The sequence below is a fragment of the Lemur catta genome, chromosome 9, assembly GCF_020740605.2.
Source record: "Lemur catta isolate mLemCat1 chromosome 9, mLemCat1.pri, whole genome shotgun sequence".
Taxonomy (NCBI): domain Eukaryota; kingdom Metazoa; phylum Chordata; class Mammalia; order Primates; family Lemuridae; genus Lemur; species Lemur catta.
Window position 1 is genome coordinate 5268578 of NC_059136.1, and position 26732 is coordinate 5295309.

The following is a 26732-nucleotide window of genomic DNA, read 5'->3' on the forward strand; positions in this document are numbered from 1 at the left end:
GGTCTTCGGAAGGCGCGCCCGCCCCCTTGGGGCGGAGTGACCCAGCCCCTCCCGCAAGGCCGGCACTGGGACTGACCCTTCCGTAGGGACCCGGCGGCGCCCCAGAGGACCCGCGACTGAGCGCGGTGCGACGCGGGGGCTTGGGCTGGGCGCCATGGACGCCTTCACTCGCTTCACCAACCAGACCCAGGGCCGGGACCGACTCTTCAGGTGAGTCAGGTGCCGGCGGCCTCCACCACTTTGTCGCCCTGACTGGGTACTCGGGTCCCTCTTCTCCGGCCCCCCGAGAAGAAGGAGGTGGTAGCCTAGTAGGTCGAAGGAGGAAGGACGCCGCCCGCTGTCGCGGAGGGAGTTTGGTTCTCGAGCCCCTCCCCGCCCTAAATTCGGTGGGGCTGGGCCGAACGCACCCGCGTCCCTTCCTGAGTCCCTTCCTGAGCCTCGTGCACGGAAGCCCCGGCGCCGGCGCCCACCCGCCGCGAGGCCGCTGACCGTAACGCCGGTTGACAAGTCCTCCTCCTCCGCTAACTTTGCTCTCGGGCAGAGAAAGATTGGGTTCTCTCCGCTCAACATTCTTCCGAGGAATTTCTTTTAGACAGAAACTTCGGATTAGCATTTGTGACTACAGACGCAGTTCACTTGGTTGTGGCTTCGAATACCCCTTGAAATGCTTATAGAGAGACAGAAGTTGTATTTATCTTCTCCATCTTCCATTATTGCCCAGTCTATCTCATTGAGATACTGCGTGTGAAATAGTTTTGCAAACTGTAAAACAAAACACAGTGGGGAAAATCAGAAATAACTAACTGCACCTCTAAGGTACATGTTTCTTTTAAAGATTTGGTTGATTCTTGCTTAATGATAAAAAAAATAGTTACAGGTGCAGTTTTATTTAACGGCTCTACATTCTCTTCTGGGTGCTCAAGTCTAATACAGATTAATAAGAATAGCCCGAATAATGAGACTTTTGGAAGCCAACTTTGTGCCATGTATTGTTCCCAGTGTTTTGCAAGTAGTAACCTATTCCGTCATCACAACTCTATGAGGTAGATACTCTAAGTATCCCCCCATTTCACAGATGGAGAAACTGAAGCAGAAGGAGGTTAATAGGTACTAAGTGACAGAGCAAAGAGATTCAAATCCACACAGTTGACTCCAGTTCACACCTCTTAACTACCAAGCCACACTGCCTTTCTAAGTAATTTGATTTTTACGATGGTTGCATTATATACAAACTTCATTAAAATAGAAACCCTGTAATTCCAGTGTACCCAGAATGTACCCTGCAAGGTTTATCAAGGAGGTTGGTTAATAAAATAATCATTTGGGATATAGTTATTCAGCAAGATCTGAGATCTCTATCATTCATTTCCCAACCTCCTTGACAATCTATATAACCTCTGTGACCAAATTGTCGTTCATAAAATAATGCCTTTGTTTTTAGACTGACTCCTATTAGACCAAATCTGAGAAATGGAGATTCATGGACATGACCAGCCCTCTAGCCAGGAAGCACATTTGAAAAAAGAGAGAGATTGTTTATGATCCTTGTCTTCTCTTTTTACTTAATCCCTAATGACAAGTTTCCCATTTTGGAAAATGGGCCACATTTTTATTGAGAATAATATTTATAGCATAAAGGGATTCAAATGCAGTTATAGAACAATAGGAACCAGGCACATACTTTATTAAGTAGGCTGCCAAATGCATTTGGGTGTTTGTGTGATTAAAAGTTTCTCATGTATTTATTAGTAAGTCATTGTTATTTTTAGGTATAACAATAATCACTTCATTGACTATATATGTACAATTAAACAGGATTCTGCCTGTATTTTATATAAAATACTAATTTTGAAAGACAAATGTAAAAACATATCTATATTAATTGTGTACTGGTATGTATTTGGTCCTTTTAGTTTATAAAAAAATTAAACAGTATTCAAACTGTGGACTTTTCATTTGGTTTTGGTTTGAGTTTATGTCCTATTACTTAAGTAGTAGGTTAACTACATGGTAGAAAGTTCATTTAAGAAATCTGAAAATCGGTGGCTCACACCTGTAATCCTAGCACTCTGGGAGGCTGAGGCAGGCAGACTGTTTGAGCTCAGGAGTTTGAGACCAGCCTGAGCAACAGTGAGACCCTGTCTCTACTAAAAATAGAAAGAAATCATATGGACAGCTAAAAATACATATAGAAAAATTAGCCGGGCATAGTGGCACATGCCTGTAGTCCCAGCTACTCGGGAGGCTGAGGCAGGAGGATTGCTTGAGCCCAGGAGTTTGAGGTTGCTGTGAGCTAAGCTAATGCCACGGCACTCCAGCTCAGGCGACAGAGTGAGACTCTGTCTCAAAAAAAAAAAAAAAGAAATCTGAAAATCATTCTACACTGGGTGCAGACTTAATGTGAGGGAGATTTTTCTGGTTTCCCACTGTGACTACTTCCATTCTCTGTGCCAGCAAAAGGCTGTTAAGGGGGGGCTATTCACTGCATTACTGCAGGTCTCTTTCATTACCTTTGTGTTGCATTTTCATCATGTGTTCTACCCTTTGGCTCTCCTATGGAATGACTATTGCAGAATTTTGCTCTTGTAAGAGCTGCTAAATGAGAAATTGTCTTGGAAATTTTGCCTTTAGCACAATATGTTTTTCTTTACTTCATGAATTAAGTTTTATTTGGTTTGTAAATCATTGTCCTCATTTTTTTTTCCATTTCAGAGCCACTCAGTACACATGCATGTTGCTTAGATATTTGTTAGAGCCTAAAGCTGGCAAAGAGAAGGTGGTAATGAAGCTCAAGAAACTGGAGACCAGTGTGAGCACTGGGCGTAAATGTAAGTACCCTGTTTCTTGAGGGACAATGGCTCCTGGTTTAGAATCTTCAGCCTCAGACCCTGTAATTCATAAAATACTTTCTAAGTCATTAATTTCTAGTCAGTCAAGTTTATTGACAAAGTTGATCAGTAAGGGTGACCTCATGGCACAACAGGTCCAAAAGTTTGAATGTGCTGCTGAGACCATTCACAAACACCCTCCTGTGTTCACATTTGGTGCTAATTCTATAATCTTTCTGCTTAATCATAACCAGTAGGACATTCAGTGTGTTAGCTCATCTTTAGTTCTTACAATCACAAAATGTTTTGGCAATCCCCAACATGAGTTTCAGGCTCCTTTTAGCCCTTTTGTTCTTTATAAAAACAGAATAGCTAAATCCTGGACCACTTGCCTTTTTCCCTTCTTCTCTTGAAGATTACTAGAGGACATGTTTGGATACATTTTATTATACTATTTATGGGGTGGTTTCATGTGAAAGGCAAAAAGTAAAGTCATTGTTTGGGGTTCATTTAATTTACTTTAATAATCATACTGGAAAATCCCATATTTCTCTTAGCAATTGCATGCCTGACTCCTCTTTGTTTGATGAAAACCTGTTGTTGCTATAGTAGGTTACCAGAGGCATTAGAATGGAATGTAGAACATTACATATTGATCAGGTGTTTTTGAGCACCTGCTTAATTATAGGTACAGACCTGAGCCTTATGGGAGAAATCAAATGCTGTAAATAATAATACAAAATTTATTACCAAATTTCTTGGCTGGGGTAGAGGCAATGAAAGGTGTTTTGGAGGAAGTGGGACTTAAGATGTGGCTAGAGGAAAAAAGGAGAGAGTTCTGGAAGGGTGGTTTCCTTAAGTAAAGGCTCAGAACCGTTATGAGCAAACCATTGTATTGGAGGATCCATGTCAGAGAATACTTAAGTTTTCAAGCAGAGGGATGGAAGGGTGGGGTGAGCTTTTCTGGATGACTTTGAAGGCCAAGATTAGAAATTCTTAGATTCTTTAGAATGTTGATGCTCAAAGGCCATTTAGAGGTCACTAGTCTCTGAAATCCAGAAGGGGCTTATCCAGGGTCATTCAGCCAGTTAGTGCAAGAGCCAGGATTGGAACCCAGAATCCATATACCATAACAGTCATTACATGTACTTTTTAATGTATTTTGGTAAAATAATATCAAACATTCTTCTGAGATTATAAATTTTCTGAGAGTAGCTACTTCGGAGCACTTACTGAGTCTGAGGAAGGGTCCTTTAAGGAAAAATACATCTTTTATATCCTCCATAAAGTTGAGGATGATAACTTTTTCTCAGTAGGTACTCAATAAGTACTTATTGATTGATGCATCCCTGATTAATTGAATTACATGCTTACATAGGGACATGTCATTGCAATGGTTGACTTAATTCAACTAAGGGCTACATGTGACAATATTATTGATTGTCCTTTCCACTAAATCCTACCATCTCTACTTTGTTTTCTTGAGAGTAGGTAGCCAAAATGGTTTGGACCAGAGAAATGGCAAAATGACAATGGTGTTTTTTTTTAAAAGGCAAGGAAAGTAAATAAAATGTAAGGCATTGAACTCTTCAAGAGAATGTTGAATCTGGAATTCATATTATCATAATACCTTTCTTCTCAAGAAGTGTATCTGGGAATACTCAAATGTAACAATCTACACTCATGATTGACCTTGCCTGGAGTATGCTGTAAGTCAGTGTTAAGGTGTTCACTGGATTGGAGGAGGTAAATTTAAAGAGTCACTGTCTTTTTTGCCTTCCAGGATCATTTTAGATGTCTTTAACATACTGTAAAATTCTTCTCCTTTCCTGAGCAAAGGCTGAGCCTCAAATGACCACTGGTTGTTAAAAAAAAAAAACAGTGCTGGCTTCTCACCTTGTCACAGAGATTCTGCCTCCCCATTGCGTGCTAATGAAATAACTGTTTACTATTCTGGGTTCTACTTGCAGGGTTCAGACTAGGCAATGTGGTACATGCTGTGCAGGCGACTGAGCAGAGCATTCATGCCACTGACCTGGTACCCCGCCTGTGCCTGACATTAGCCAACCTGAACCGTGTGATTTATTTCATCTGTGACACCATCCTCTGGGTAAGGAGTGTAGGTCTCGCCTCTGGCATCAACAAAGAGAAGTGGCGAACATGGGCTGCCCGCCACTACTACTATTCTCTCCTGCTGAGCCTGGGCAGGGATCTATATGAAATCTCCCTGCAGATGGAACAGGTTGCACACAACAGGGCAAAGAGGGAGAAATCATCATCCCAGGATCCTCTTGAGTACAGCGTGGCTGACGAGGAAACAGAATGGCTCCAGTCCTTTCTCCTTCTCTTATTCCGATCTCTGAAGCAGCATCCTCCCTTGCTCCTGGACACTGTGAAGAACTTCTGTGATATTCTGAACCCTTTGGACCAGCTGGGGATCTGTAAGTCCAATCCTGGCATCATTGGACTTGGAGGTCTTGTGTCCTCTATAGCAGGCATGATCACTGTGGCATATCCTCAGATGAAGCTGAAGACCCGCTAGGGTGTTTTCAGGCTGAGAAGTACCTGCTTTAAAAGATGACCTCTTAGTGGATCAGACATTTGCATTAATCACAGGCCATGTCAGACTGTGCTTAAGTTCTTATTCATGTGAGCATTTAGCAACCTGTGATGTGAGCAGAGGTGCAGCCAAGAATGGAGAAGGGTGGAGCGTGAAGATTTATATGTGTTTTTTTAGAGTGCTGGAGTGACTTGAGAATTTCCGAATATTTTCCCTTCATCTAACAGTTATTGAGCATCTCTTATGGCATAGTAGGAGCCTAGTGTTCGCTGAATGAATAAAAATTGAAAGGGAAAAAATTGAAAAAGACCCAATCAAACTAATAAGTGAACACTAATAACCAGTAACTTTTAGGTGTATGAATCATTGATTTCGCGTGACTACAGTAGGTCTGGTGCACAGCACTCCCAGATCTGGTAGAGGCCCTTTTATTTCTCTTATCAGTTACATCTTGCACTGCCCCCCCAACCCCATAGATGTAGTAGCAGGATGGAAAGGAGCTGGGCCTATAGCCTCTTAACTTGTTGGCCCTTACCATCTCTGCACTCAAGTCCTTGCTCTGTCCAGAAGTAGAAACAGAAAGGCATCAGGCACTTTCATGGTATAAGTTGTGTCTATGGAGGAGGTCTTTAGGTAGTGCAGCGAGTAAGCAAAAGTCGGAAGCCTACAGAAGGGAGTTAAGATTTTTCTTTTTTTTTTTTGAGACAGAGTCTCAATCTGTTGCTCAGACTAGAGTGCCGTGGCATCAGCCTAGCTCACAGCAACCTCAAACTCCTGGGCTCAAGCAATCCTCCTGCCTCAGCCTCCTGAGTAGCTAGGACTGCAGGCATGTGCCACCATGCCCGGCTAATTTTTTCTATATATATTTTTAGTTGTCCAGCTAATTTCCTTCCATATTTTTTTAGTAGAGACAGGGTCTCGCTCTTGCTCAGGGTGGTCTCGAACTCCTGAGCTCAAACAATCCTTCTGCCTCGGCCTTCCAGAGTGCTAGGATTACGGGTGTGAACCACCACACCCGGCTGGGAATTAAGATTTAAAAAAAAAAAAGGTGGGGCGTCACAATGTGTGTAACCTGTGACAGATGCGAAAACTGACACACACAAAACAAAACAAAACAAAAAAACCCCTGAGGTCAGAACCTCATCCTCTGTCTCCCAATCCAGTGTTCTTTCCATAATATCTCACTGTCTTCAAGATTAAGTAGAAGTGTGAGCCCTTCCAGAATCCTGTGCTTTTTGCCTCTTACCCTACCAAAATTTGGAACTTTCCTTGGTCAGGGGATTATATTCTACTCTGCAAAAATTAAAACCATATCTAGATTTATCAGCTAGATTGTTTTATTTAAGGCCTTATAACAGTTTGGGCAATTCTGTGTTAATTTTCATAAAAATTTATGTAGTTAAAAAATTCCATGAATACTCTGGATGTAGTAGGGCCACAGTTTTCCATAATAAATTAGACTTCTTATTTGTAGGATGGTTGGGGGAGGTGGGAAAGAGCAGTAGGGGGCCCGTGAAGAGGACATTAGAATATTGAGCCGATGACACTGACCTGTATTCCTACTTCCCATCTTGGTTGTTGTGTCCTTACGTGTAGTTATAGATCCTTTAGTTTGAGGGAGGTGAGGTGGAGAAATGCCAGCAGTTAGGAGGCCAGTGTCAGTCCTACCAGCAAAGCTGTGCCGTTTATCTGAATGGAAATGAGAAAAGAAATATGCACTCAATAAGTTAAATTGCCCAGAAGTGTGATTGAGATTCTCAAAAAGAGATCTGTGGCTCTCTATTTAAAGTGACCAATCAAGATACAGGATTTGAGAAAGAACAATTTGGAAATTTTAAAGGAATTGAAAGCTACTAGATCAGGGCAAATAAAAACTTTAAATAACTGTTTTTACTTTGTCCAGATCCTCTACTGTAATATTAATTGATTAATTATGTCCAATAAATTTTTAGACAGCATTGACTCATGTGTTTGTGAATGTGTTCAGGGAATGGAGTAGAGTTCAAAGGAAGGCAATCCAGCATATAATCCTCAATCAAAGTCTACACCATTGGTGCAGTGGGCTCTAGGCTGGAAGATCCAGGCTGAGCAGGATGATAAAGATTTAGACATAGAGCCTCTGGTTTGAGAGGGACCTCCAAAATGATCTCATCCAGAGTGCCACCCTGGACAGGGTGCTCTGCAACCGCCCTGTCAATGGCTGTTTGGCTTCTGCCTGGAGAGGTCTGCATTGAATTTGTGGTGGCATGTTATGGTGGTGTCTGTCTTGGTACTTTTGTCCTCTGCAAGTTAGGGTGAGTAGTGAGGAGTCTGGGAAATGCCACCTCTACTATAGTTTGTGCAGACCTTAATGGTGCCCTGGTACCTCCTCCCTGTGCATCTTTCTGTTTTCTAACTAACCTCCCCACCTCCAAGGCTCCACATTCATGAGGGATTCCAAAAATCAAAGAAGTTCCTAATAGATATACAGGCCAGCACATTCACAACTGAATATTGTTGCCTGAGCATTCATTTATTTAACAGTGAATGTTTGAGTGCCATGCATGGTTTTGGGGACCTACTTGTGAACAAGATGACCAAAGTCCCTGCTGTCATGTGGTGGAGGGGTAGGGGGCACAGGTGGGGATAGGGAAGGAAAGAAGATGCAACTCTATGCCTTGCTCGCTGCTGCTGGAAAACTGACTTTTCCCTTGTGACTCTGCTAGGCCCTTTCACCACTTTTCACCTTTCACCTACAATCTACTCCCAGCTAAAGCGGCCAAAGGACCAGCTTAGCAGAGCTTTCAGGCACAGAGGCCTCTACTCCCTCTGGCCCAAAGCCACTACTCCAAACGCTGAAACTGCCTTTTGGCCCAGGTTGCTGTCCAGACACAGCCTCATGGATAATTTGTCCTGAACCTTGAAATGAGGGCAGAGGCCACTTTAGATACTTCCCTTCCTCTCTGTGACTGTCATATATCAAAAGTCCAGCTTGGATCAATAAGTATTAAACATATCTCATATTTATTATTCCTTTTGGAGGTTTCCTGCTTGACTCTTTCCTTCTTTTCCTTACTTCTCTTTCCCTACTTTATCACAGAGACAGAATTTATTGCCAAGGATCTATCATAAAGCACTGTTTCTCCCCACCCCCTGCTCTTTCTCCTGTTGCCTGCAGCATGTGACTTAGCAGAGAGTCAACAATACATAATAATTCTACCAGCAACAATGAAAATAAGTTTTATCCTCCTATTGTCCATCTTAATTGAGAAACCCTTAGATAATCTGAAAACTATGGTGTATACCACAGTACTCCGTTATCTTTGAATCTACGAACTCGAACTTGGGTTTGTGCTTAAGTCCTTGCTAAGGAAGGGATGAGAGGTAGGTGATATTTCTTGGTTGTCTGGGTGCTATTGATTGGTGACAGAATGTTGGTCAACACTGTCACTTCTCTGGGCTTAGGAGAACAAAGATCTAGTTATCTCTCTCACTGCCCATTCTAATGGCATCTTAGGCCAGGTACTGTTCAATAAATTTTCCTCAACTCTAGGAATTTATAGAGATTGAAATTGTTCCCTCAAAGGCTAGATTGTTAAGGACTCAACCCCCAGCTCTATTTCTTCCTCATTGAGGGCAATTTATTTCCATAACCAAAGACTAGTACATTCAGGCGAACTCTATTCCTGTGTGGATTTAAATCTTACTGTTCAATATTCGTTCTTGTTATTAAATGAGAAAGGATGGGAGAAATGGGTTGACAATTGTCCCACAAGACCCTCTGTGGAAAAGGAGCCAAAGATTACAGAATTATATAGAATTTTAGAGCTTATGAGTTTAATGACATATATCCCAATACTTTCTTTCTGGAAAATAGTTTTTTTGTGACTTGAGGACCAGAAACATAATAGAACTAATGCTTCATGGCTCTGGAATACTAAATCCTCTGAGCCTTGATCTCCTTCAACTCTGTTGTCTACTTCCTCATTGGCTAAATGTCCTTGCAGAAGTTAGGCCATGCCCCTGGGACCTTGGGTCAGATAACCCAGCAACTGGCTGACCTCGCTTTCTCTTCCTCTCTGCCCCCTCTAGCTAGGAGACCTTAGTAGCATTGCTCAAGACTCCCTGGAGTGACTGGAATTGTTTCTGTCGGAGGAGGCTCTACAGTCCGGGTGAGACTGAGGTGGTGGTCCGCTGGAGTGAGTGTGGGGGCCCTGGGGCATCTGCCTTTCCTGGCTTGTTTATGAGCTTTAAAGGGAAGAAGTTGAGGGTAAGGGCCTCTTGGGAATTTTACTGGGGATAAAGGGAAACTACTGAGGAAGAGACTCAAGGTGAATGGGAGAATAGAATTCTGGGGTCTGGGATCACTGCCTTTTCCAGAATGCAGCTGAAATAGCTGGTTTGAAGAGTGGCTGCTTTCTCACCTGGCTGAGCATAGAGAGAAGGACTGGCATGTATGCTTGCTTAGAAATAGAGGAATTAAACCCAGTGCTTTTTCACTGGGGGAAAAAAAAGACTAAACCTGAAACTTGTTTTATTTTTTTATTTTTTTGGAGATAGGGTCTTACTGTGTTGCCCAGGCTGGTCTGAAACTCCTGGGCTTAAGTGATCCTCCAGCCTCATCCTCCCAAGTAGCTGAGACTATAGGCATGTGCCACCATGCCTGGCTTGAAACTTGTTTTTTTAGTCTCTTTTGGATCCTCATTTTAGAGCCCCAAGACTTCATCTAAAACCTTTTGTCTCTATGGCTATCTTCATTTGTCATTTCTTACCCTGAGCCCTTATAAGAAACATCAGTCTTGAAAGTAGGCTGTGGAGCAACTGGGGCTCTAAGGAGTGGCCTCTGTGTGTGACATTTACCCTTCAAACTAATGCCTTCTGTCCAGGAAAACTGAGCTCCCAGGCAGCCTGGGCCCAGTTGGTGGCCATGAGAGGTAGGGCACTGGCCTGTGGATCTCAGGTCTGAGGGCTTCTGGTGGACCTGGGACTCTCTGCTTTGCAGCTGGAAGAACGAGGATGGCAGTCAACAAGGACCCCACCCTGCTGGATGGAGACTTCCCTGTAAGTAACTTGGGCGCATATGAGACAGGGGGAATGGGATAGGAAGGGGATTTAGAGTAAGATATGTCCAGATTATAATCCTAGTTCATTAACCACCGTGTCCTAGTTATTCTTGCCCTCCCTACCTTTGCAGGGGGCTGTTGGAGTATCTGAGGGGGAAAAAAAGATGCCTATTAAAAATTAAGCACCTTGGAGAAAAAGGACAAAAATCCTGGCTGAGGGGCAGGGCGAATGGAGAAGAAGGGAACTGCCATGTTCTAAACCCTGACGCAGCCGGGCTGTGTGCACCACCCAGCTGGATGTATGTCCAGCGCAGAGCCCCTGCGTCCTCTGACTCCGGCGTCGTTTACACGGTGAACGGTACTTCCCGGAGTTTGTCGGTGCACAGCCTGTGCTGCCGTGTGTGGGGATGGGTTGGATGTTCAGTGTGTCCAGTGTTGTGTCTCTGACCTGGTTTTCACTGTGGCTTAGAATGGTTTTGATACTTGTAGGTATACTTGATGCTGCCTGATTTGGGCACAGTTGAGATAGTTAAACTTAAAAATTATGAACCTGTACAATATCTACATTGCCCCAAGTTAGGCTTTAACTAACCTTTGCATTAGGAATTGCTGTGTTAAGTTTTGTATTGAATCGTATAGAAAGGCATAAAATGGTCAGGTGCATAGTTAAGCCATCCTAACCGATGGTGGTTTATTCCCTTCCCAGGATCTCTTTCCCATTTTGGCTTTGTCTAAAACAACCCCCAAAGGCTCCATCCAAAATGTTAGAGAATGGTTTCTTGTTTTTAGTCAAAATATTTTTCTAGTTCAAATTTAAACCCCGCCTGCAGGATGAAAAGGTACACTACTGTGTCCTGCTTTGTCTAGTGTACACGTGGGTCTCCTTGATGGATCGTCTAACTCTGTCACCTGCAAACAGAACAGGCTCGGTCCTTGCCTACAGAGCAGACCCATGCCACAACATCATAGTTAAAGCTACACAAGAGCTCGAACATCTGAGTCAGACCTGGACAATTTTCTCTTTTTAACTTTTTATGTGGAGAATTCTTAACATTCATAAGAATAGACAGAAGCCCCATGAACCCTTCACTAGCCCCAGCAACCGTGAATCGTGGCCAGGCCTGCCTCATCCTTCCCCCTATCAATTCCCTGGCCTTGTGTTACTTTGAAGCAAATCCTAGATAGGCCATTTCAAACTTGACTTGGAATCCTGACTGTGCCACTTACTATCTCTGTGATCTTCAGTAAATCTCTTCACATCTCTGAGTCTGTCTCCTCATTGGCAAAGCAGTGGTGATAATGGGTCACCACTACAGAGGGTCGCGGTTAGAATTAAGCGAGGTCATGTCACCAAGGCACACAGAGCAGTGCCTGAAGCCTAATGGCACCTAGGAAATGTTGTTGCCCTCTGCATCACGAGAATCTATTCTTTTATTTAAAGACTGGCATGTTTTCACTCAGGTTCCTAGGTGACCTAAAGCTTAGTTATATGACTTCTGCCAAAGTGAAATGCGTTAATAAGAGCACAGCACCCCAATAATGAGAAATGATAGTTCCACTACACCCTGCATGCTCAGACCACACCTGGAGTTCTGTCTTCAAGCTTGAGTGCTATATTTTTAAGAAAGCCAACACGAAGCCAGGTGTGATGACTCATGCCTGTAATCCTAGCACTTTAGGAGGATTGCTTGAGGCCAGGAGTTCAAGACCAACCTAGGCAACATTAGCAAGACCCTGTCTCTACGAAAAATTAGCCGAGCATGGTGGCATGTGTATGTAGTTCTACTCAGGAGGCTGAGCCAGGAGGATCTCTTGAGCCCAGGAGTTTGAGGTTGTAGTGGGCTATGATGACGCCAGTGCACTCCAGCCTGGGCAACAGAGTGAGACCCTGTCTCAAAAAAAAAAAAAAAAGCCAACATGAAGCTATAGCATGTCCAGGGGAGGGGGGTCACCAGACCACGATGGGGACCATTAGTAAACTAAGTTGGAACTGGAGCTATTTAGCATGGAGAAGGGACCTCTAAAGGGAGACAGCTTTGACTTCAAATATGTGAAGGGCCAACCCATGAATGGTAAAACAGATTTGCTGAGTGTTGTTCCAGAGGGCAGAGGGTGAGACGGGGGTGAAGGCAGATTGTCCAACAAGCGGCACAGGCCACTCTATGAGAGAGTCCTCCCATCGAAGGAGACATTCAAATACACATCTACCAGAGAAAGGATTCTTGCTGCAGAGTCCCCTAGAGGCCTAAGATTCTGTGATGTTATATAGTTGGGCAGATTTAAACTCACACATTCTACCAGGTACGGCCCTGACTGTGATTCATTTGTCCAACTAACATTACGTGCCACACTTTAGGCGAGGCACTGGGGATACAGAGATGACAGTCTACTGGGAGAGAGAGCGACAAGTACACACATAATCACAGCACAGTGTGACAAATGTAGAGACAGCCCAGGGAAGGAAGCAGTGGCTTCTGATGTGAAGGAGGAGAGTCCAGAAGCTTCACAGATGAAGGGATGGCCCCCCGAGTGTGGAGGGCATGGCATTCCGCCAGGCAGAAAGGGCTGTGGGCGGGAAGGTGAGCACTCTAGGCAGGGGGGCCAGTGTGCACAGGCAGGGAGGCGGTATCTCCGAAAGACCAGAAAACTGTTCAGATGAAGCCGCTGATCTAAGGTGGACTGAAACTCGGGATGTCAACAACACTTGCTGTCTACCAGTAAATTGGTGGGGGTGGGGGGATTGGCTGGGCAGGGGCAGGATTTGGCGTGGCCCCTGGAGAACAGAGATTGCCTCAGCAGCTCTCCAGAGCCTGGCTGGTGACCAGGAGGGCAAGGCAGGCTGGCTCTCGTGTTCCCTGTGGGCACCCCCATGCTCCCGTGACTGGGGCATCCAGAGACCTCTTTGGCCCTGGTTCCTCCCAAGCCACTGGGACTCAGGCTAGCCTCACTCTTGGTCTCCATGAGCCTGGGGTCACCTTCCTGAGAGGTAAGAGAGGAAAGTGGGACAACTTGAATGTGTTCCTTCCATGCCAGGAGCAGGAGAATGTGCTGCAGCGGGTCCTGCAGCTGCCTATGGTGAGTGGCACCTGTGAGTGCGTCCAGAAGACTTACACCAGCACCAAGGAAGCCCACCCCCTGGTGGCCTCTGTGTGCAATGCCTACGAGAAGGGCGTGCAGGGTGCCAGCAGCTTTGCTGCCTGGAGCATGGAGCCGGTGGTCCGCAGGCTGTCCACCCAATGTGAGTCCTGCGGTACTCAGCAGCTGCCTGTTCCCTGGCGCTCACTGCTTGCCTGCGAGACTGTCTGTCTGCCCACCAATCTCTCTGACCGCCTGAGAGCTTGCCTGTCTGCCTACCTGCCTACCTAGCTGCCTCCATCCCTTGTCTTCTCTTCTGTAGGTATACGGATACAGATGCAGATCTCTTTTCATCTACAGATGCCTTATCTGTGGCCCACTAGCATTTTCCTAGGATAACAATGAAGGGCCAAAGAATCTGCAGGGGGTAGGGATGGGCAGAGCTGTGTGGGCTGTGGTGAGAGTGGGGCCGTGACTGATCAGACACCCCCTCCAGCAGCAGCAACAGCAGCAAGAACCAGCAGTCTGGCACCGAGGCAGGAGGAGTGGGCCCTAGGGCTGGTCTGGCAGGGCTGGAGGGCATGCAGGGAGTGGGGAAGCCCTCTGGGTCTAGTGGCTGATGGTAGCGGCTCTTGACAGGCGGGGGCAGCAGAGAGCCACCAGCCAGGGTCCTGGAGGGGGAAGACAACCATCCACACAGGCCTCGCCAGGTGTGCCCTGTTCAAATTGTTCAGCCCCATCTGAAAATGTGGTCTCCAAGGTGTGGCTCTTGACAGGGCTGAGGGAAATAGCAGTAATGCTAAGAAGTCTAGCACCTTCCGCCATCCTAGTTAGAGAATTGTGAGTATCTGAGGATACCTAACGCAAATACATAAAGAAGGCCCAGGCCCTGGGCTGACCTCCCTGCCTGCAAGCTCCTCACAAACCTTCCCTGGGTCTCATTCTGCCCAGTCAGGGGGTGGGTCATCTGGGCTCTCTACTGCTTGAGAATTTTGTAAAGAAAAGTCGGATATCTGGAGAGAGAGAGAAACAGCATAGAGAAACCTCCTTGAGAAGTGTGATCTCCATGACGATGACTGCACAGCTGATGTCCCGGCAGCCTGGGCGGGGTCCCCTTGAAGCATTCGCATCCCCCGGTGCCGGCCCTGATCTCTGGGGGAAGCTCCTTTCTCCTCCCTGTGTCCCTCTTCACACAGTTGACCATCTCAACACCTAGTGGTTAAGAAGAAGGGTCTCAGTCTGGGGCCTGCACTGGCTACAATTGGGAGTTTGTCACCTTGAGAGCTAGGCAGGCCCAGATCTGGCCCCACTGAGGCCCATCCCAGAGGCCCTGTGGCCACCCACCTCCCACTCACACCCCCCTTCTCCTTCCTCCCTGTGCTCACCCAGGGCCCCCAGGCAGTGGGGAAGGAGGGAGGACAAGGAGGGAAGAGAACAGTACTTGTTGGTGATTCACATAGTTTCCATTAATTGCTTCCTCCCCACAACCACCCTGCAGTGCTCACCCCAACCTGGCCTTTCCCTTCCAGTCACAGCTGCCAATGACCTGGCCTGCCGAGGCCTAGACCACCTGGAGGAAAAGATCCCAGCCCTCCATTACCCTCCTGAAAAGGTGAGCCCCTTCCCTCTCCTCTAATGCTCCCCCACACTCCGTTGTCAGCGTCCCTCATGGAGGAGAGGGTGGGAGCTTTTGGTCCCACGACTGTGAGTCTTTCTGTGTTTCTACAGCAAACTCCAAGGCTGGTGGAGGCTGCCTGCTCCTCAGTCGCACAACGGGCTCCTCCTCCCCCTGTGGGGCCAAATGGAGGTGGGGTTCCTGGGACCAGCAGGCACAAGCCCAGAGGCAAACTCAAACCGGAGCTGGGTGGGTCCCGTTGCCTCCTAGTATCCTGCCCCAGGACCTGGGGCTCCGTAGGCCTGCACTAGATCACTCGGTGACTACAGCTGCCCAAAACATCATGGGTCACACTCATTGGGATCCTAGGATTGCAGTCCCATGTCCTCAAGATCCAACCCTTTATGGACCATGAGACTGGAAAAGTCACTTTACCTGGCTACATATTTATTGGTAGTTGCTATGGTAAAGGCCCATGTTAGGTGCTTTGGGGGGCTAAGCTTCAGTCTCTGACCTCATCCATCTCACTGACCAACCAACTGCTCATCCCACAAACATTTACTGAGGCCTGCCCTATGCCAGGGGCCAGCACATGTGCTTATAGAGCCCTCTCATTTAATGCTCTTGGCCACCCTTGGGATAGGGGGCTGTTGTCCCCATTTTACAGAAGAGAAAACTAGTGACTTCTCCCAGCCACAAAGCCTTAAGTGGAGACCACATGGGAGCAGGTCTGTTTGGCTCTGAGGCTTGTGTCTTCACTCTCCATTTTTCCAGATAAAGGGCAATGTCTTTGTCACAAAGGAGCCCCTGGGCTAATGAAGAGGACAAATTATTTCAATGCAGAACTTGTAGGAAGATCAACCACATCTATAAATCAATATGAATGCAGTGTTCTGAGGAAAGGACAGAGGAAACAGTATGGGACTTTGAAAGAGAAGATGCCTTGTGTGTGCACGAGGGTATCAGGGCAGCCACCAAGGAGGAGGCTGTTGGGGCTGTCCTTGAAGGATGTGTAGAATCTTGACAGGCAGTGATGGGGTGTGAAGAAACCAGGAGACCTGAGCGGTTGGCACAGGGAAGGTTGATGCCCTTTCTTTTTAAAGCCCAGCTTTATCCAAGTGCCCAAATATTGGTGCCAATCTACCCGGCCTTTAAATAAGGCCTTCCTGGGAGCTGGGCTCAGGGCCTGAGACCCTGAAAGGACAGCCATTGTAGGACCTGTGAAATTCACATTCCTGACACCCCCCCAATTTCCCCCAGATCGCGTCTGAGCTGAAGGGCACCATCTCCGACCGCCTCCGCAGTGCCAGAAACAGCATCAGCGTGCCCATCACGAGCACTTCGGACAAGGTCCTGGGGGCTGCTTTGGCCAGCTGTGAACTTGCCTGGGAGGTGGCCAAAGACACTGCAGAATATGCCGCCAACACCCGAGCTGGCAGACTGGCCTCTGGAGGAGCTGACTTGGCCTTGGGTGGCATTGAGAAGGTGGTGGAGTTCCTTCTTCCTCCAGACAAGGAAGAGTCAGGTACCTGCCATTGCGGAGGCTGGACCCATGCTGGGGAGTGAGCCGGCTACTCACGCTGTCTGGGAATCAGCAGGAGGCAGCAAGGGCTCATCCGGCCACTGCTCTGGATTAGGGAGGCCAGTGGGATTTTCAGATGGATCCATAACCATTGAGCCCTGTATCTCCATCTGTAATAGTGAATTGCACAAATCACCAGCGAGTCTGGGGGGGAACTAGGATGACGCCTTTCCAGCCCTAGACACCACCCAGATTTCCCCAGCCCCTCTCTGATCTGTTTTCTCTGCTTTCCCCCCAAATCCCTACCCAGCCCCTGCTCCTGGAGACCAGCAGGCCCAGAAGCCTCCCAAGGCCAAGCCGAGCCTCGTGAGCAGAGTTGGGGCCCTGACCAACACCCTCTCTGGACACGCCATGCAGACCACAGGCCGGGTGCTGAAGCAGGGCCACGCCCTGGCCATGTGGATCCCAGGTGTGGCACCTCTGGTGAGTGTCTGCCCTGAGCTCTGCCTGACCCCATGCTGGAGAATCCTGTGGGCCTCCTGGTCCCTTCCATCCCCCACCTGGTGCCCCGTCCTGTCCTGGAATGTTCTCTCTTCCAACCTGGTCTGGGGCTCTAGGTTTAAGAGCAAGAGGCCTTAAGAGGGGTGGAGGGCTGTCCTCCAGGCCACAGGGGGACAGAAGGGAGAGGATGTTAGTCAAGGGCAGGCCTATCTTGCTAGGGTGGTCCTGCCCCACCACTCACTTCTGTCTCCCCTATTCTGAGTCTCCCCACTGCAGCCTTCGTCCCCTCAAGTGGGCCTCTTGCTGTGGGCCCTCCCGCCTACGAGGGAGCAGAGACCCCCTCTGCTGTCCAAGCACTAGGGAGTGTCATCTTTAAATAAACAAAGCATAAAACCTGTTTTGTCAGGGAGAGAGCCCTAGTTGCCCCCAGGTTTTTTAAATTTCCCTTCTAGAGGCTTCTAATTTCCATTCCCACTGCACCCAAGGTAAAGCTGCCTTTCTAGGCCCAGGTAGGGCTAACTCTCCTCAGCTGCCCACCCCTACCTCTGTGTGTATTTTAGCAGAGACAGGCTGGATTTTTTTCGTAAAGAACTTTAGTAAGAAAGTGAGGCCAAAAAAGGGAATAAAAGCAACATTAAGGCGTAAAGGCCAGCAAACAAGATGACTACTTCTCAGCCATCATTTGAGAGGTACTTTTAAAAGCATCACCATGCCTGCATCTTCCATTCAAGCAAATCCCCAGTAGGGATACAGGAGTAGTAGCTCCCCTCTGTGCCCTGCACCGAGGATCACTTACCAATAAGAGCCGAGACCGACTCATGTGCCCTGGCCCAGCGTGCAGTGGGCAGAACCTCAGGTGCCACCATTCGCATACAATGGAATTGTGTCCCTAAAACCTGTGTTATAAGGAGGGCCTTCCTGTGGGGTCCCTATAGGTTTGGAATGAACCAAGCTATGCCTCAGCCCATCTGTCCACCTGCTCAGCCAGTTTCCTCCCATGGGACACTCTGGCCCACTTGAATTTCTCATTCTTTAAAGATCTGTGAGGAATATCTACTAAAGCTAAACATACATATGCCCTATGGCCCCGCAATTCCACTCCTAGGTGTACGCCCAGCAGAAATGTGCACTTAGGTATCCCAAGACACATCCAAATATTCACATCAGCTTTATTCTAACCAAGAGCTGGAAACAATGAGAATGTCCATCAACAGTAGAATGGGTAAATTGTGGTAAATTCATAGAATGGAATATTACACAGAAATTAAAAAGAAGCAACTACTACTATATGCAACAACATGAATGAATCTCACACCATAATGTTTACCTAGCTACTCATGAACAAACACACATGGTATAATTTCATTTATGTGAAGTTCAAAAATAGACAAAACTAAGGCATAGTAAGAGAGGTCAGACTTGTGATCATTCTTGGGGGAGTATGGACCGAGTGGGGGCAGAGAGAGTCTTCTGGGGTGTTGGAAGTGGTCTCCATCTTGATCTGTGGCAGTTACACAGGTGTGCAGAGCTGTAAACATTCAGAGAGCTGTACACTGCAGACGTGCCCTTTAGTGTATGTGAGTTACCACTCCATGAAGCTTTAGGAAAAGTCTGCCGGGGCCAGGCCCTGCTTACCACCCTGGCCCTGACCCTGGGTGACAGGCTCTGGCTGCTGGGGCAGCCCCACCTGTGGCAGGGGCTGCTGAGCCAGCAGTCTGCTGCCATCCCCCCTCAGAGCAGCCTGGCCCAGTGGGGCGTGTCAGCGGCCATGCAGGTGGTGTCCCGGCGGAAGAGCGGGGCGCAGGTGCCCTGGCTGCAAAGCCCCACCGCCACCCAGGAGGAGGACCGTGATGGCCAGACGGACACAGAGGGAGAGGAGTCGGAGGAGGAGGAAGAACTGGAGACCGAGAACAAGTTCAGTGAGGTGAGGGAGGGAGTGGGAGCCTCTAGGTCCCACAAGCCACACAGCAGGTGAGCAGCAGAAGCACGGCGTGAAATCAGGGCTCCTTCCCCAGACCCAGGGACACGGTACATAGGTCCAGCACGCCTCACCCTGCCCCAAATCCCAGCTAACAAAGTACTTCCATGTCACTCTCTCAGCTGACCCTCACAACACCCCTTAAGACAGGCAGAGCAGAGGCTACTGCTCCATTTTGCAGGTGAAGAAACTGAAGTTCAGAGACAGGATGTGACCTGTCCAAGGCCACTCAGCTGGTGGCAGAGCTAGGCCTAAAGTGTTTCCAATTCGGTGTGCCCATGCTTCGCCCTCTAGCTTTCGGGCTGGTGGGAAGGGGAAGGGTCAGTGGAGTCGCTGCAGGAGGCTCTGACCCTGCTTTGGCCCACCAGGTAGCAGCCCTGCCCGGCCCGCGAGGCCTTCTGGGCAGTGTGGCACACACTCTGCAGAAGGCCCTCCAGCGCACCATCTCAGCCGTGACATGGGCACCTGCAGCCGTGCTGGGCACAGCAGGGAGGGTGCTGCACCTCACGCCGGCCCGTGCTGTCTCCTCAACCAAGGGGAGGGCCATGTCCCTATCGGATGCCCTGAAAGGCGTTACTGACAATGTGGTGGACACTGTGGTGCACTATGTGCCGGTGAGTCCCACCCTGAGCTAACCCTCCCTCTCCAAGGAGGCCTGGACAGGGCAGACAAAGCAGATTTCACAGAAGGGGCTGCAGCCCCTCCTTCCCCCAACCCCCTGGAGACCCTCCTCCAATTCCCAGTGTGTCAGAAGCATTTTGACATACTGGGGCCTTTCCCAGCCCAGGAGTGTGGAGGCCTATGGCCCTGGCCTGAGGCCTCTCCCCCATGTCTCTCCTCCCACCTGCTGGTGGCATCTCCTGCCCCCACTCTGGGCATTCCCAGTGGCTTAGCCCTCACCCCTCAGCTCCCCATCAAAGAACCTGGCGGGTTTGCACGCTGCTGCCTGGGAAGGGGGTGTGGGAGGCTTCGAGGGCATCCTGAGAGGTGGGCCATGAGTCCAGCTGCTGTCCCCACCTGATTCTATCCCCCATTATCAACAGGAAAAACCCAAGAGATGCCTATGCCATCCCTTTGGGAGCCCCTAGGCCCCTTTCCATAGCAAGTTACAGGTTGTGCAGGCGCCAGGAGGGCTGGTCCGGGCAGGAAGCACCCTTAGAGCTGGCAAGGGGGTGGGTTGCTCAGTCACTCACTCCCACCAAGAGGCATGCCAGGGATCTTGGCTGCTAGTCTGTTCACCTTGGGCCCAAACAAGCCCAGGCAGGGGTACCTGGCTTGACCCTGGCCAGGTCAAAGTGTGTGCCGCACTCAGCCTCCAACTCTGGCTCAAGGAACGTTTAGGAAAGCCTGCCGCTCAGGGTCCCCCTGAGGGACGCCCAAGGGATCCTGAAACTTTGTGGGAGGCTTGCCTTGCCTGAGGGGCCTGGACCGTGGAGACGCTCAGAGTGGATAGGACCTCAGGGGTCTCCCCAGTGTCCTCCATTCTCTTGTCCCACGCCCCAGCCTGTGCCCTCCTGACCGCCGCTCCCGGAGGAATGAAGGCGAGGGCCCCGGAGGGGGTGGTGGGTTAGAGGCGCAGGGACAAGGGCTAAGCGGGGGTCCTAATGCAGCTGCCGGGTCCTCAGCTCCCCAGGCTGTCACTGATGGAGCCCGAGAGCGAATTCCGGGACATCGACAACCCGCCGGCGGAGGCCGAGGGCCCCGAGGCGGAGCGCAGGGGGTCTGGAGCGCCATCCCCCTGCCCGGAGCCCGCGCCGCGCCCGGGGCAGCCCCGCGGCAGCCTGCGCAGCGCAAGGGGCCCCGGCGCGCCCTCCGGCCCGGGTCTGGACGACCAGGCCGAGACGCCCGCCCTGCCGCGCCCGGGCTTCCCCGCCGTGCCCCGCGAGAAGCCGAAGCGCAGGGTCAGCGACAGCTTCTTCCGGCCCAGCGTCATGGAGCCCATCCTGGGCCGTGCGCAGTACAGCCAGCTGCGCAAGAAGAGCTGAGCCCGCGGCGCCCCCGCCCCTGCCGCCGGCCCGGCGCGCCCCGGGGCCAGAGCGCACACTTTCCAGGTGAGCACTGACTCCTTCAGAGTGGTCCAGCCTCGTCCCGCCGGTGCTGCCGAGACGCACATCACTTTTTTAGCATCGTTTTGGGGCTTCGCCGTCAGAGCCAGTTTTTAAGGGGCTCCAGAGCAGCAGTCTGCTCTGATCCCATGGCTTGTTCTCTTACTAAAAGAGTAATTGCTTAGCCTGACCTTTCACTTCTTTAACCAAACTCGTGGCCAAATCCATTTGACTATTTCCAAAATTTAGATTTTTTTTCTGCAGACCAATATTTGCCACCAATGAGTAACATGTCGCCACCCTGAGGGTCCAAACAGGAGTTCTTGACACATTTTTAGCACTGAACCCAGAGATCCTCTGATTGCCTAGGCTCTCAGCGGACTGCTTTGAAGGGAACAACACGTGCAAAAGCTCTTCTGTGTTTATGTCACCGAGTACTGCCTGCTCTGCGCAGGCTGTCCCAGGCCCGTCTCCTGTAGCGCCACCTGCTTGCTCACAGCGGTATTTCCATTTGTGTCATTACTGCCTTCTACCTGCACAGTCACTCCTTTGAATGCCCCCCCCCACACTGGGGGATGAAAATGGTGACCTTTCACCCCATATAGTCTCTACTGTATAGCCCGTATATAGATTTTATAGCCATAGTTAATTTCCAACCCTATTTTTGGAAATATTAATATTTGCTAAATCTGGAAAATGCATACATACAATTAAAACATTTAAACATTGTAAAAGGGTGTGTGCTTTTCTCCCTGGGGTCCCCAGGCCCCTTTATAAAAACAACCATGGTGTGGTCTCTTGTGTATCCTTCTTGTTAGAGGCCACGCATGTACAAAGCACATGTGTATATTCTCCCTACCTTTGCTTACACAAAGGTGGGATGTTACACTCACCTGCTTTTTTCACTTAACAATACAACTTATGAGTGTTTTTGTGTCAGCATCATATATCCTACTTGCTCTTTTTAATGGCCACATAGTGAGTACTTCATAATATGGATATGCCAGATTTGATTGAACTAGTTCCCTAATGATGGAGTTTTAAGTTGTTTCCAATGCTTTTGCTACTATAAACAGTGCTATAATAAATGTCCTTATCAAAAATGTCTTGTGTACATGTGTGGCTATTTCTACAGGATAAATTTGTAACTTGTAACAGTGACGTGCTGGGTAAAAGAATATGTGCATTTTGAATACTGATAGATAATGCCAAGTAGCCTTCCCAACCACACCCTGTTTTTCTAGTTATTTTCATCTGCGGCTATGGAAATATGCACAGATAATGACCCTTCAGTCAGTCCTTTTAGACATCCACATGCCCCCCCCCCCCCCCCCCCGGCAGGTTCCCCTTGGACTGACGAGTGTGCTCTCTGAAGCTGACTCTGGGGCCCTGGCATAGCTCTGGTGCGATCCATGGTTTTGGAGTCTCAGGATACCAAGAAAGGGGACAGGAGAGGGGCCGATAGACATATACATGTGGACATGGCCAGGACCCTGAGCTAGCCTTGGGGCCCATCCTGCTTCCACAATGCACACCATACCCAGCAGTTCCCTGAGGAGTTGGAGGGGGTGGATCTGGCAAGAGGGACCCTTAGAAGCTGATATGACAGGACTGAGAAGACACAGTCCAGCCCGGCCCTGGCAGGGCTCCGATGGGCAGCTGCTGTAGAAGTGGCCTCAGGCCTGGATGTCAGAGAGAAATGCCTGCCCATCCTGTGCATCACCCACTCATGCTGCTTTCTTCCTGGGGCTCTGGAAACCACACTCCTGGTTATCCAGCCCTCCCTAGTCCTCCGGCTCCTCTTGCTAGGCCATACTCCAGGAGGCAGGAGGGCTGCCCTCCCAGCAACCCATGAGAGCCTGGACAGCGACGCAGCAGTCAACACATCTGCTGGCCAGGGTGCTGGGGGCCAGCATATGGAATAGGAAAGTCCAGGAAACAGTGTAAATTGTAATAGTCTCTTTTTTATGATTAAAACCTCTTGATTAGTTAGCAAGATACTCCGAACCTGTTTCTCACTATTTTTTTTTTAACACATTTTGGCCAGAAACAAGGGCAAAGTAGCCCTCTAAATGGCAGAAATTTGCTTCCTTAGCTTTGGGCTGGATGAGGGACTTTGCTCTGTTCTGGGAGGCATCACCTTGGCGAGCCCTCTTAGTCAAGTGGACGTGAAGGCACATCCACACTCGGTGTCTTCAGTAGCGCAGGACCCAGGGCAAACCTCCCCTTCACGCTGGGCTGCCCGCAGGAACACCCCATGCCCTCTATTCCAGCTTACAAAATCCTTCTCCAATTCAATCACAGCTTTGGAAATGGAAAAAGAACGATTATAGACTGTAACATGCATTTATCCAGGCAATTATTTACCACTTTTTTCTCCCACAATTATCTAGGATCTTAATGTACAAGGGATTTCTGTGTATAGGGAGAGAGAGAGAGAGAGAGAGAGATACCACCATGCCTTGTGCTTCAGTGCTCATTGTCTTAAGCATCATTTTCCTAAACATTTAAACACTTCATACTTAGTCAAAACTTATAAAGTCTATGTCAGATTATTTTAAATATTTAAATGTTGATTACAAACTAAAAAGTCGAGTTCTAAACACTTCTATAAAACCTGAGTCAAAGGAAACTTCTGCATACCTTGTTAGTATCTCATTATACTTGGTGGTGTCATCCAGAGGTTCCTCTGTGTGCAGAGAGGGGACTGAGCCTGCACAAACTGCCCTTCAGATGGTTGTCCTGATTTACATTCTCACCAGAGGAATATGCATCCTCTTACCCAACGTCCTCCCCAGCACTTGATATTATCTAAATTTTATCATTTTTGTAAGTCTGCTGGGCATAAAATGGAATCTCACCGTGGATTTAATTTTCTGATTAGCAATGATATTGAACATTGTTTATTATGTTTATTGAATATTAGTATTTCCCCTTCTGTGAAGTGTCTGTCAACACTTTTGAGCATCTTTCTATTGGTAGTTTTTCTCGTTGATTTTTAGAAGTTCTTTATATTTTCTGGATACTAATTCTTTATCAGCTATACATACCACAATTACCTTCTTCCAGCTTGTGGCCTGTCTTTTTATTCTCTTTATGGTTTCTTTGTCAATTCTTTTGAAGAACAAAAGTTCTTAATTTTGATTTAGTTAAAATTGTCATTCTTTTCCTTTGTGATTTGCAATTTTGAGTTATGGGTTTTTTTTATTTGTTTTTGTTTGTGTGTGGGTTTTTTTTTTTTTTTTTTGAGACAGGGTCTCACTCTGTTTCCCCAGCTACAGTGCAGTGGTGTCATCATAGATCACTGTAACCTCAAACTCCTGGGCTCAAGGGATCCTAACTTCCTCAGCCTCCCAAGTAGCTGGCACCATAGGCATGCACCACCATGCCCAGCTAATTTTTCTATTTTTTGTAGAGACAGGGTCTCACTGTTGTTCAGGCTGGTCTTGAACTCCTGAACTCAAGCGATCCTCCTGTCTCAGCCTCCCAGAGTGCTAGGATTATAAGTGTGAGCCACTGTGCCTGGCTTTGAGTTATGTTTTAAAAACTCTTCCCCACCATGAAGTCATGATGATATTCCCCTGATAATATTCCCCTTGATGATTATGATTTTCTTCTTCTTTTTTTTTGAGACAGAGTCTTGCTCTGTTGCCTGGGCTAGAGTGTCGTGGCATCAGCCTAGCTCACAGCAACTTCAAACTACTGGGCTCAAGTGATCATCCTGCCTTGGCCTCCCAGAGTGCCAGGATTACAGGTGTGAACCGCCATGCCTGACCTATGATTTTCTTCTAATACTTTCATAGTTTTGTCTTTTACCCTGAGTTATTTTTTTATGTATGGTTTAAGTAGGAATCCAATTTTTTCTTCCATGTGAATAATTGATTGTCCTATACATTTCCTAATGGCTTGGATTTTTAGTTTCTTCTTAATTGAATTGTATACTGCAGGAAATTTAAGAGTTTTCTTGAAAGTCAGCTGGAAGCTTCTGATTTATAGATGTCTGATAACTGAATGATGTTTTCTTGTATCTATTTAGATGCAAGAAAGGGACCAAGGGACCAGGTTCTGTCTGATGGGTTGAAAAGCCTTGCTTTCCCCCATAGATCTGCACTCTCAGCTCTGTAATAGATCTAGTTTCCAAATGTGTTCTACTTGTCTATTCCTACGGCATTAACACACTGAATTACAACAGTTTCAAATACATTTTCATATCTGCTTGGGCAGTCCGCCCAAACTGTCCTTCTGCAGGAGTGTCTTTGCAACTTCTGGTGCTTTGCTTTTTCATATAAGTAATAAAATCAGCTTGTCAAATTCTACAAAAGGAATTTCTACAGGCTCAATTTGTCAATTAACCATAATTGTTCTTTGCTCTTTTGATGCTGAAACCGTTAGGAGTTGGCTGGTAGGAACCCCTTTAAGTTGGGGCTTTTGTCTTTTCAGGGCTATAAAACACATTGTAAAAGCATCTGAATTTTCTGATCACAAAAAAATTATTCCAGTTTTTGACCTATATGCAATCATCTACTTTTAGTGGGGAATACTGATAAAGACCAAAATTTGGACACTACAGACATGCCAGGAGAATTCCATGTGGGTATTGGTGCTACATGCAAAAACATTGTACAACCACTCCTAAGAGCTAGAAAACAGCTACTTCTTTCTAAAGTCATGAATTCACATTGATGGCAGCCTAGGGCTCCTAGGCAAAGATCGCTTGATCCAAAGAGCTCTTGCCACATGACACAACCTTCTCTTCTTCCTCTGCAAGTTTTATGTCTGAAGGTGATGGCAGGGAGAATTGGAAAAGCCAGGCCCTTGGTAATGTTGTCACTTATTTAACCTGTCCTGGAGCCCTCCCTCTCTGTGTCTCACTGTTAGCCCTGTTAGCAGAGATAGCAAATGGCCTTATTGTTGAAGCCACTTCAAGTCGTGGTTTCTGTTACTTGAGGCCGAGGGTTTCCTAGTTAAGCTCTATCTGAAGGAAGAGATGTGGCCTTTAATTACGTTGCTTGTGTATAGCAGGTAATCTATGTACCTCATACATTAAATTTCACTACTCTGTGAGTTCAGTTTTTCTAATGACATTTTAGGTGACAAATGCGTTTCCAGATTTAATAAAAATTCACTCATGCATGGTGCTCCCAATGCAAACAATGCATCAGAGGGCTCAGAGGTGGAGCAGCACGTGGATAACCCCGTATCTCCTCTCCTGCCTCTGCTGGTGCCAAGCTTCCCTTGACAAAACTGTAGAATACAAACAACCCAATTTCAGAAATGCTACATCGTGAGAAAACGAGTCTTAAAACTTAAAGCAGTTTTTCAATGTGGGGAGATGAAAGTTTCTGCCGGCTTTTTTGTGCAGGGGGCGTGGCTTGGGACTGGGAGTAGAAAATCGAGACGGGTGAAGAAGGGACTCGGAGCTGAGGACAGGAGCGCCTGGCGTCCGGTTTGGAGACGCCTTCTGGAAAACGAGGAGATGCCACCCTGAGGCCACGCGTTCCCGTCCAGGCCCAGGCCCCGCCCCCGTCTGCGGGCGGACTCCCGGCGCCCGGGCGGGCCGAGCGGC

General features: G+C 47.9%; 2 protein-coding genes across 4 annotated transcripts; both read left to right on the forward strand.

Annotated features, from left to right (window-relative positions):
- The first annotated feature begins 52 nt into the window (after positions 1-52).
- On the forward strand, positions 53-26568 carry PLIN1 (perilipin 1). 2 transcript variants are annotated; one of them, XR_006737422.1, is made up of 11 exons: positions 53-210; positions 9460-9539; positions 10370-10428; positions 13464-13668; positions 15035-15117; positions 16381-16645; positions 16953-17125; positions 18879-19067; positions 19490-19735; positions 20747-21172; positions 26529-26568. XR_006737422.1 is itself a non-coding variant. In XM_045561712.1 (10 exons), exons 3-10 carry the CDS (start codon positions 10384-10386, stop codon positions 21104-21106), a joined length of 1566 nt encoding a protein of 521 aa, XP_045417668.1. In that variant the 5' UTR covers positions 53-210; positions 9460-9539; positions 10370-10383; the 3' UTR covers positions 21107-22253. The 2 variants fall into 2 exon arrangements, 1 of the variants encoding a protein (XP_045417668.1); XM_045561712.1 differs by lacking the exon at positions 26529-26568 and having other exon boundaries at positions 20747-22253.
- Positions 65-5689, forward strand: PEX11A (peroxisomal biogenesis factor 11 alpha). Of its 2 annotated transcripts, XM_045561714.1 has the most exons (4): positions 65-210; positions 2713-2828; positions 4799-4938; positions 5062-5689. In XM_045561714.1, exons 1-4 carry the CDS (start codon positions 155-157, stop codon positions 5368-5370), a joined length of 621 nt encoding a protein of 206 aa, XP_045417670.1. In that variant the 5' UTR covers positions 65-154; the 3' UTR covers positions 5371-5689. The 2 variants fall into 2 exon arrangements, with proteins under 2 accessions (XP_045417670.1, XP_045417669.1); XM_045561713.1 differs by having other exon boundaries at positions 81-210; positions 4799-5689.
- Positions 26569-26732: the final 164 nt, after the last annotated feature.

Bases quoted from the DNA above. Each gene is read 5' to 3' on its own strand.
- PEX11A (XM_045561713.1), top strand. From the start codon at position 155: ATGGACGCCTTCACTCGCTTCACCAACCAGACCCAGGGCCGGGACCGA. The intron at 211-2,712 runs GTGAGTCAGGTG...TTTCCATTTCAG, and splicing joins GGCCGGGACCGACTCTTCAG to AGCCACTCAGTACACATGCA. The intron at 2,829-4,798 runs GTAAGTACCCTG...TTCTACTTGCAG, and splicing joins TGTGAGCACTGGGCGTAAAT to GGTTCAGACTAGGCAATGTG.
- PLIN1 (XM_045561712.1), top strand. From the start codon at position 10,384: ATGGCAGTCAACAAGGACCCCACCCTGCTGGATGGAGACTTCCCT. The intron at 15,118-16,380 runs GTGAGCCCCTTC...AATTTCCCCCAG, and splicing joins TCCATTACCCTCCTGAAAAG to ATCGCGTCTGAGCTGAAGGG. The intron at 17,126-18,878 runs GTGAGTGTCTGC...ATCCCCCCTCAG, and splicing joins TCCCAGGTGTGGCACCTCTG to AGCAGCCTGGCCCAGTGGGG.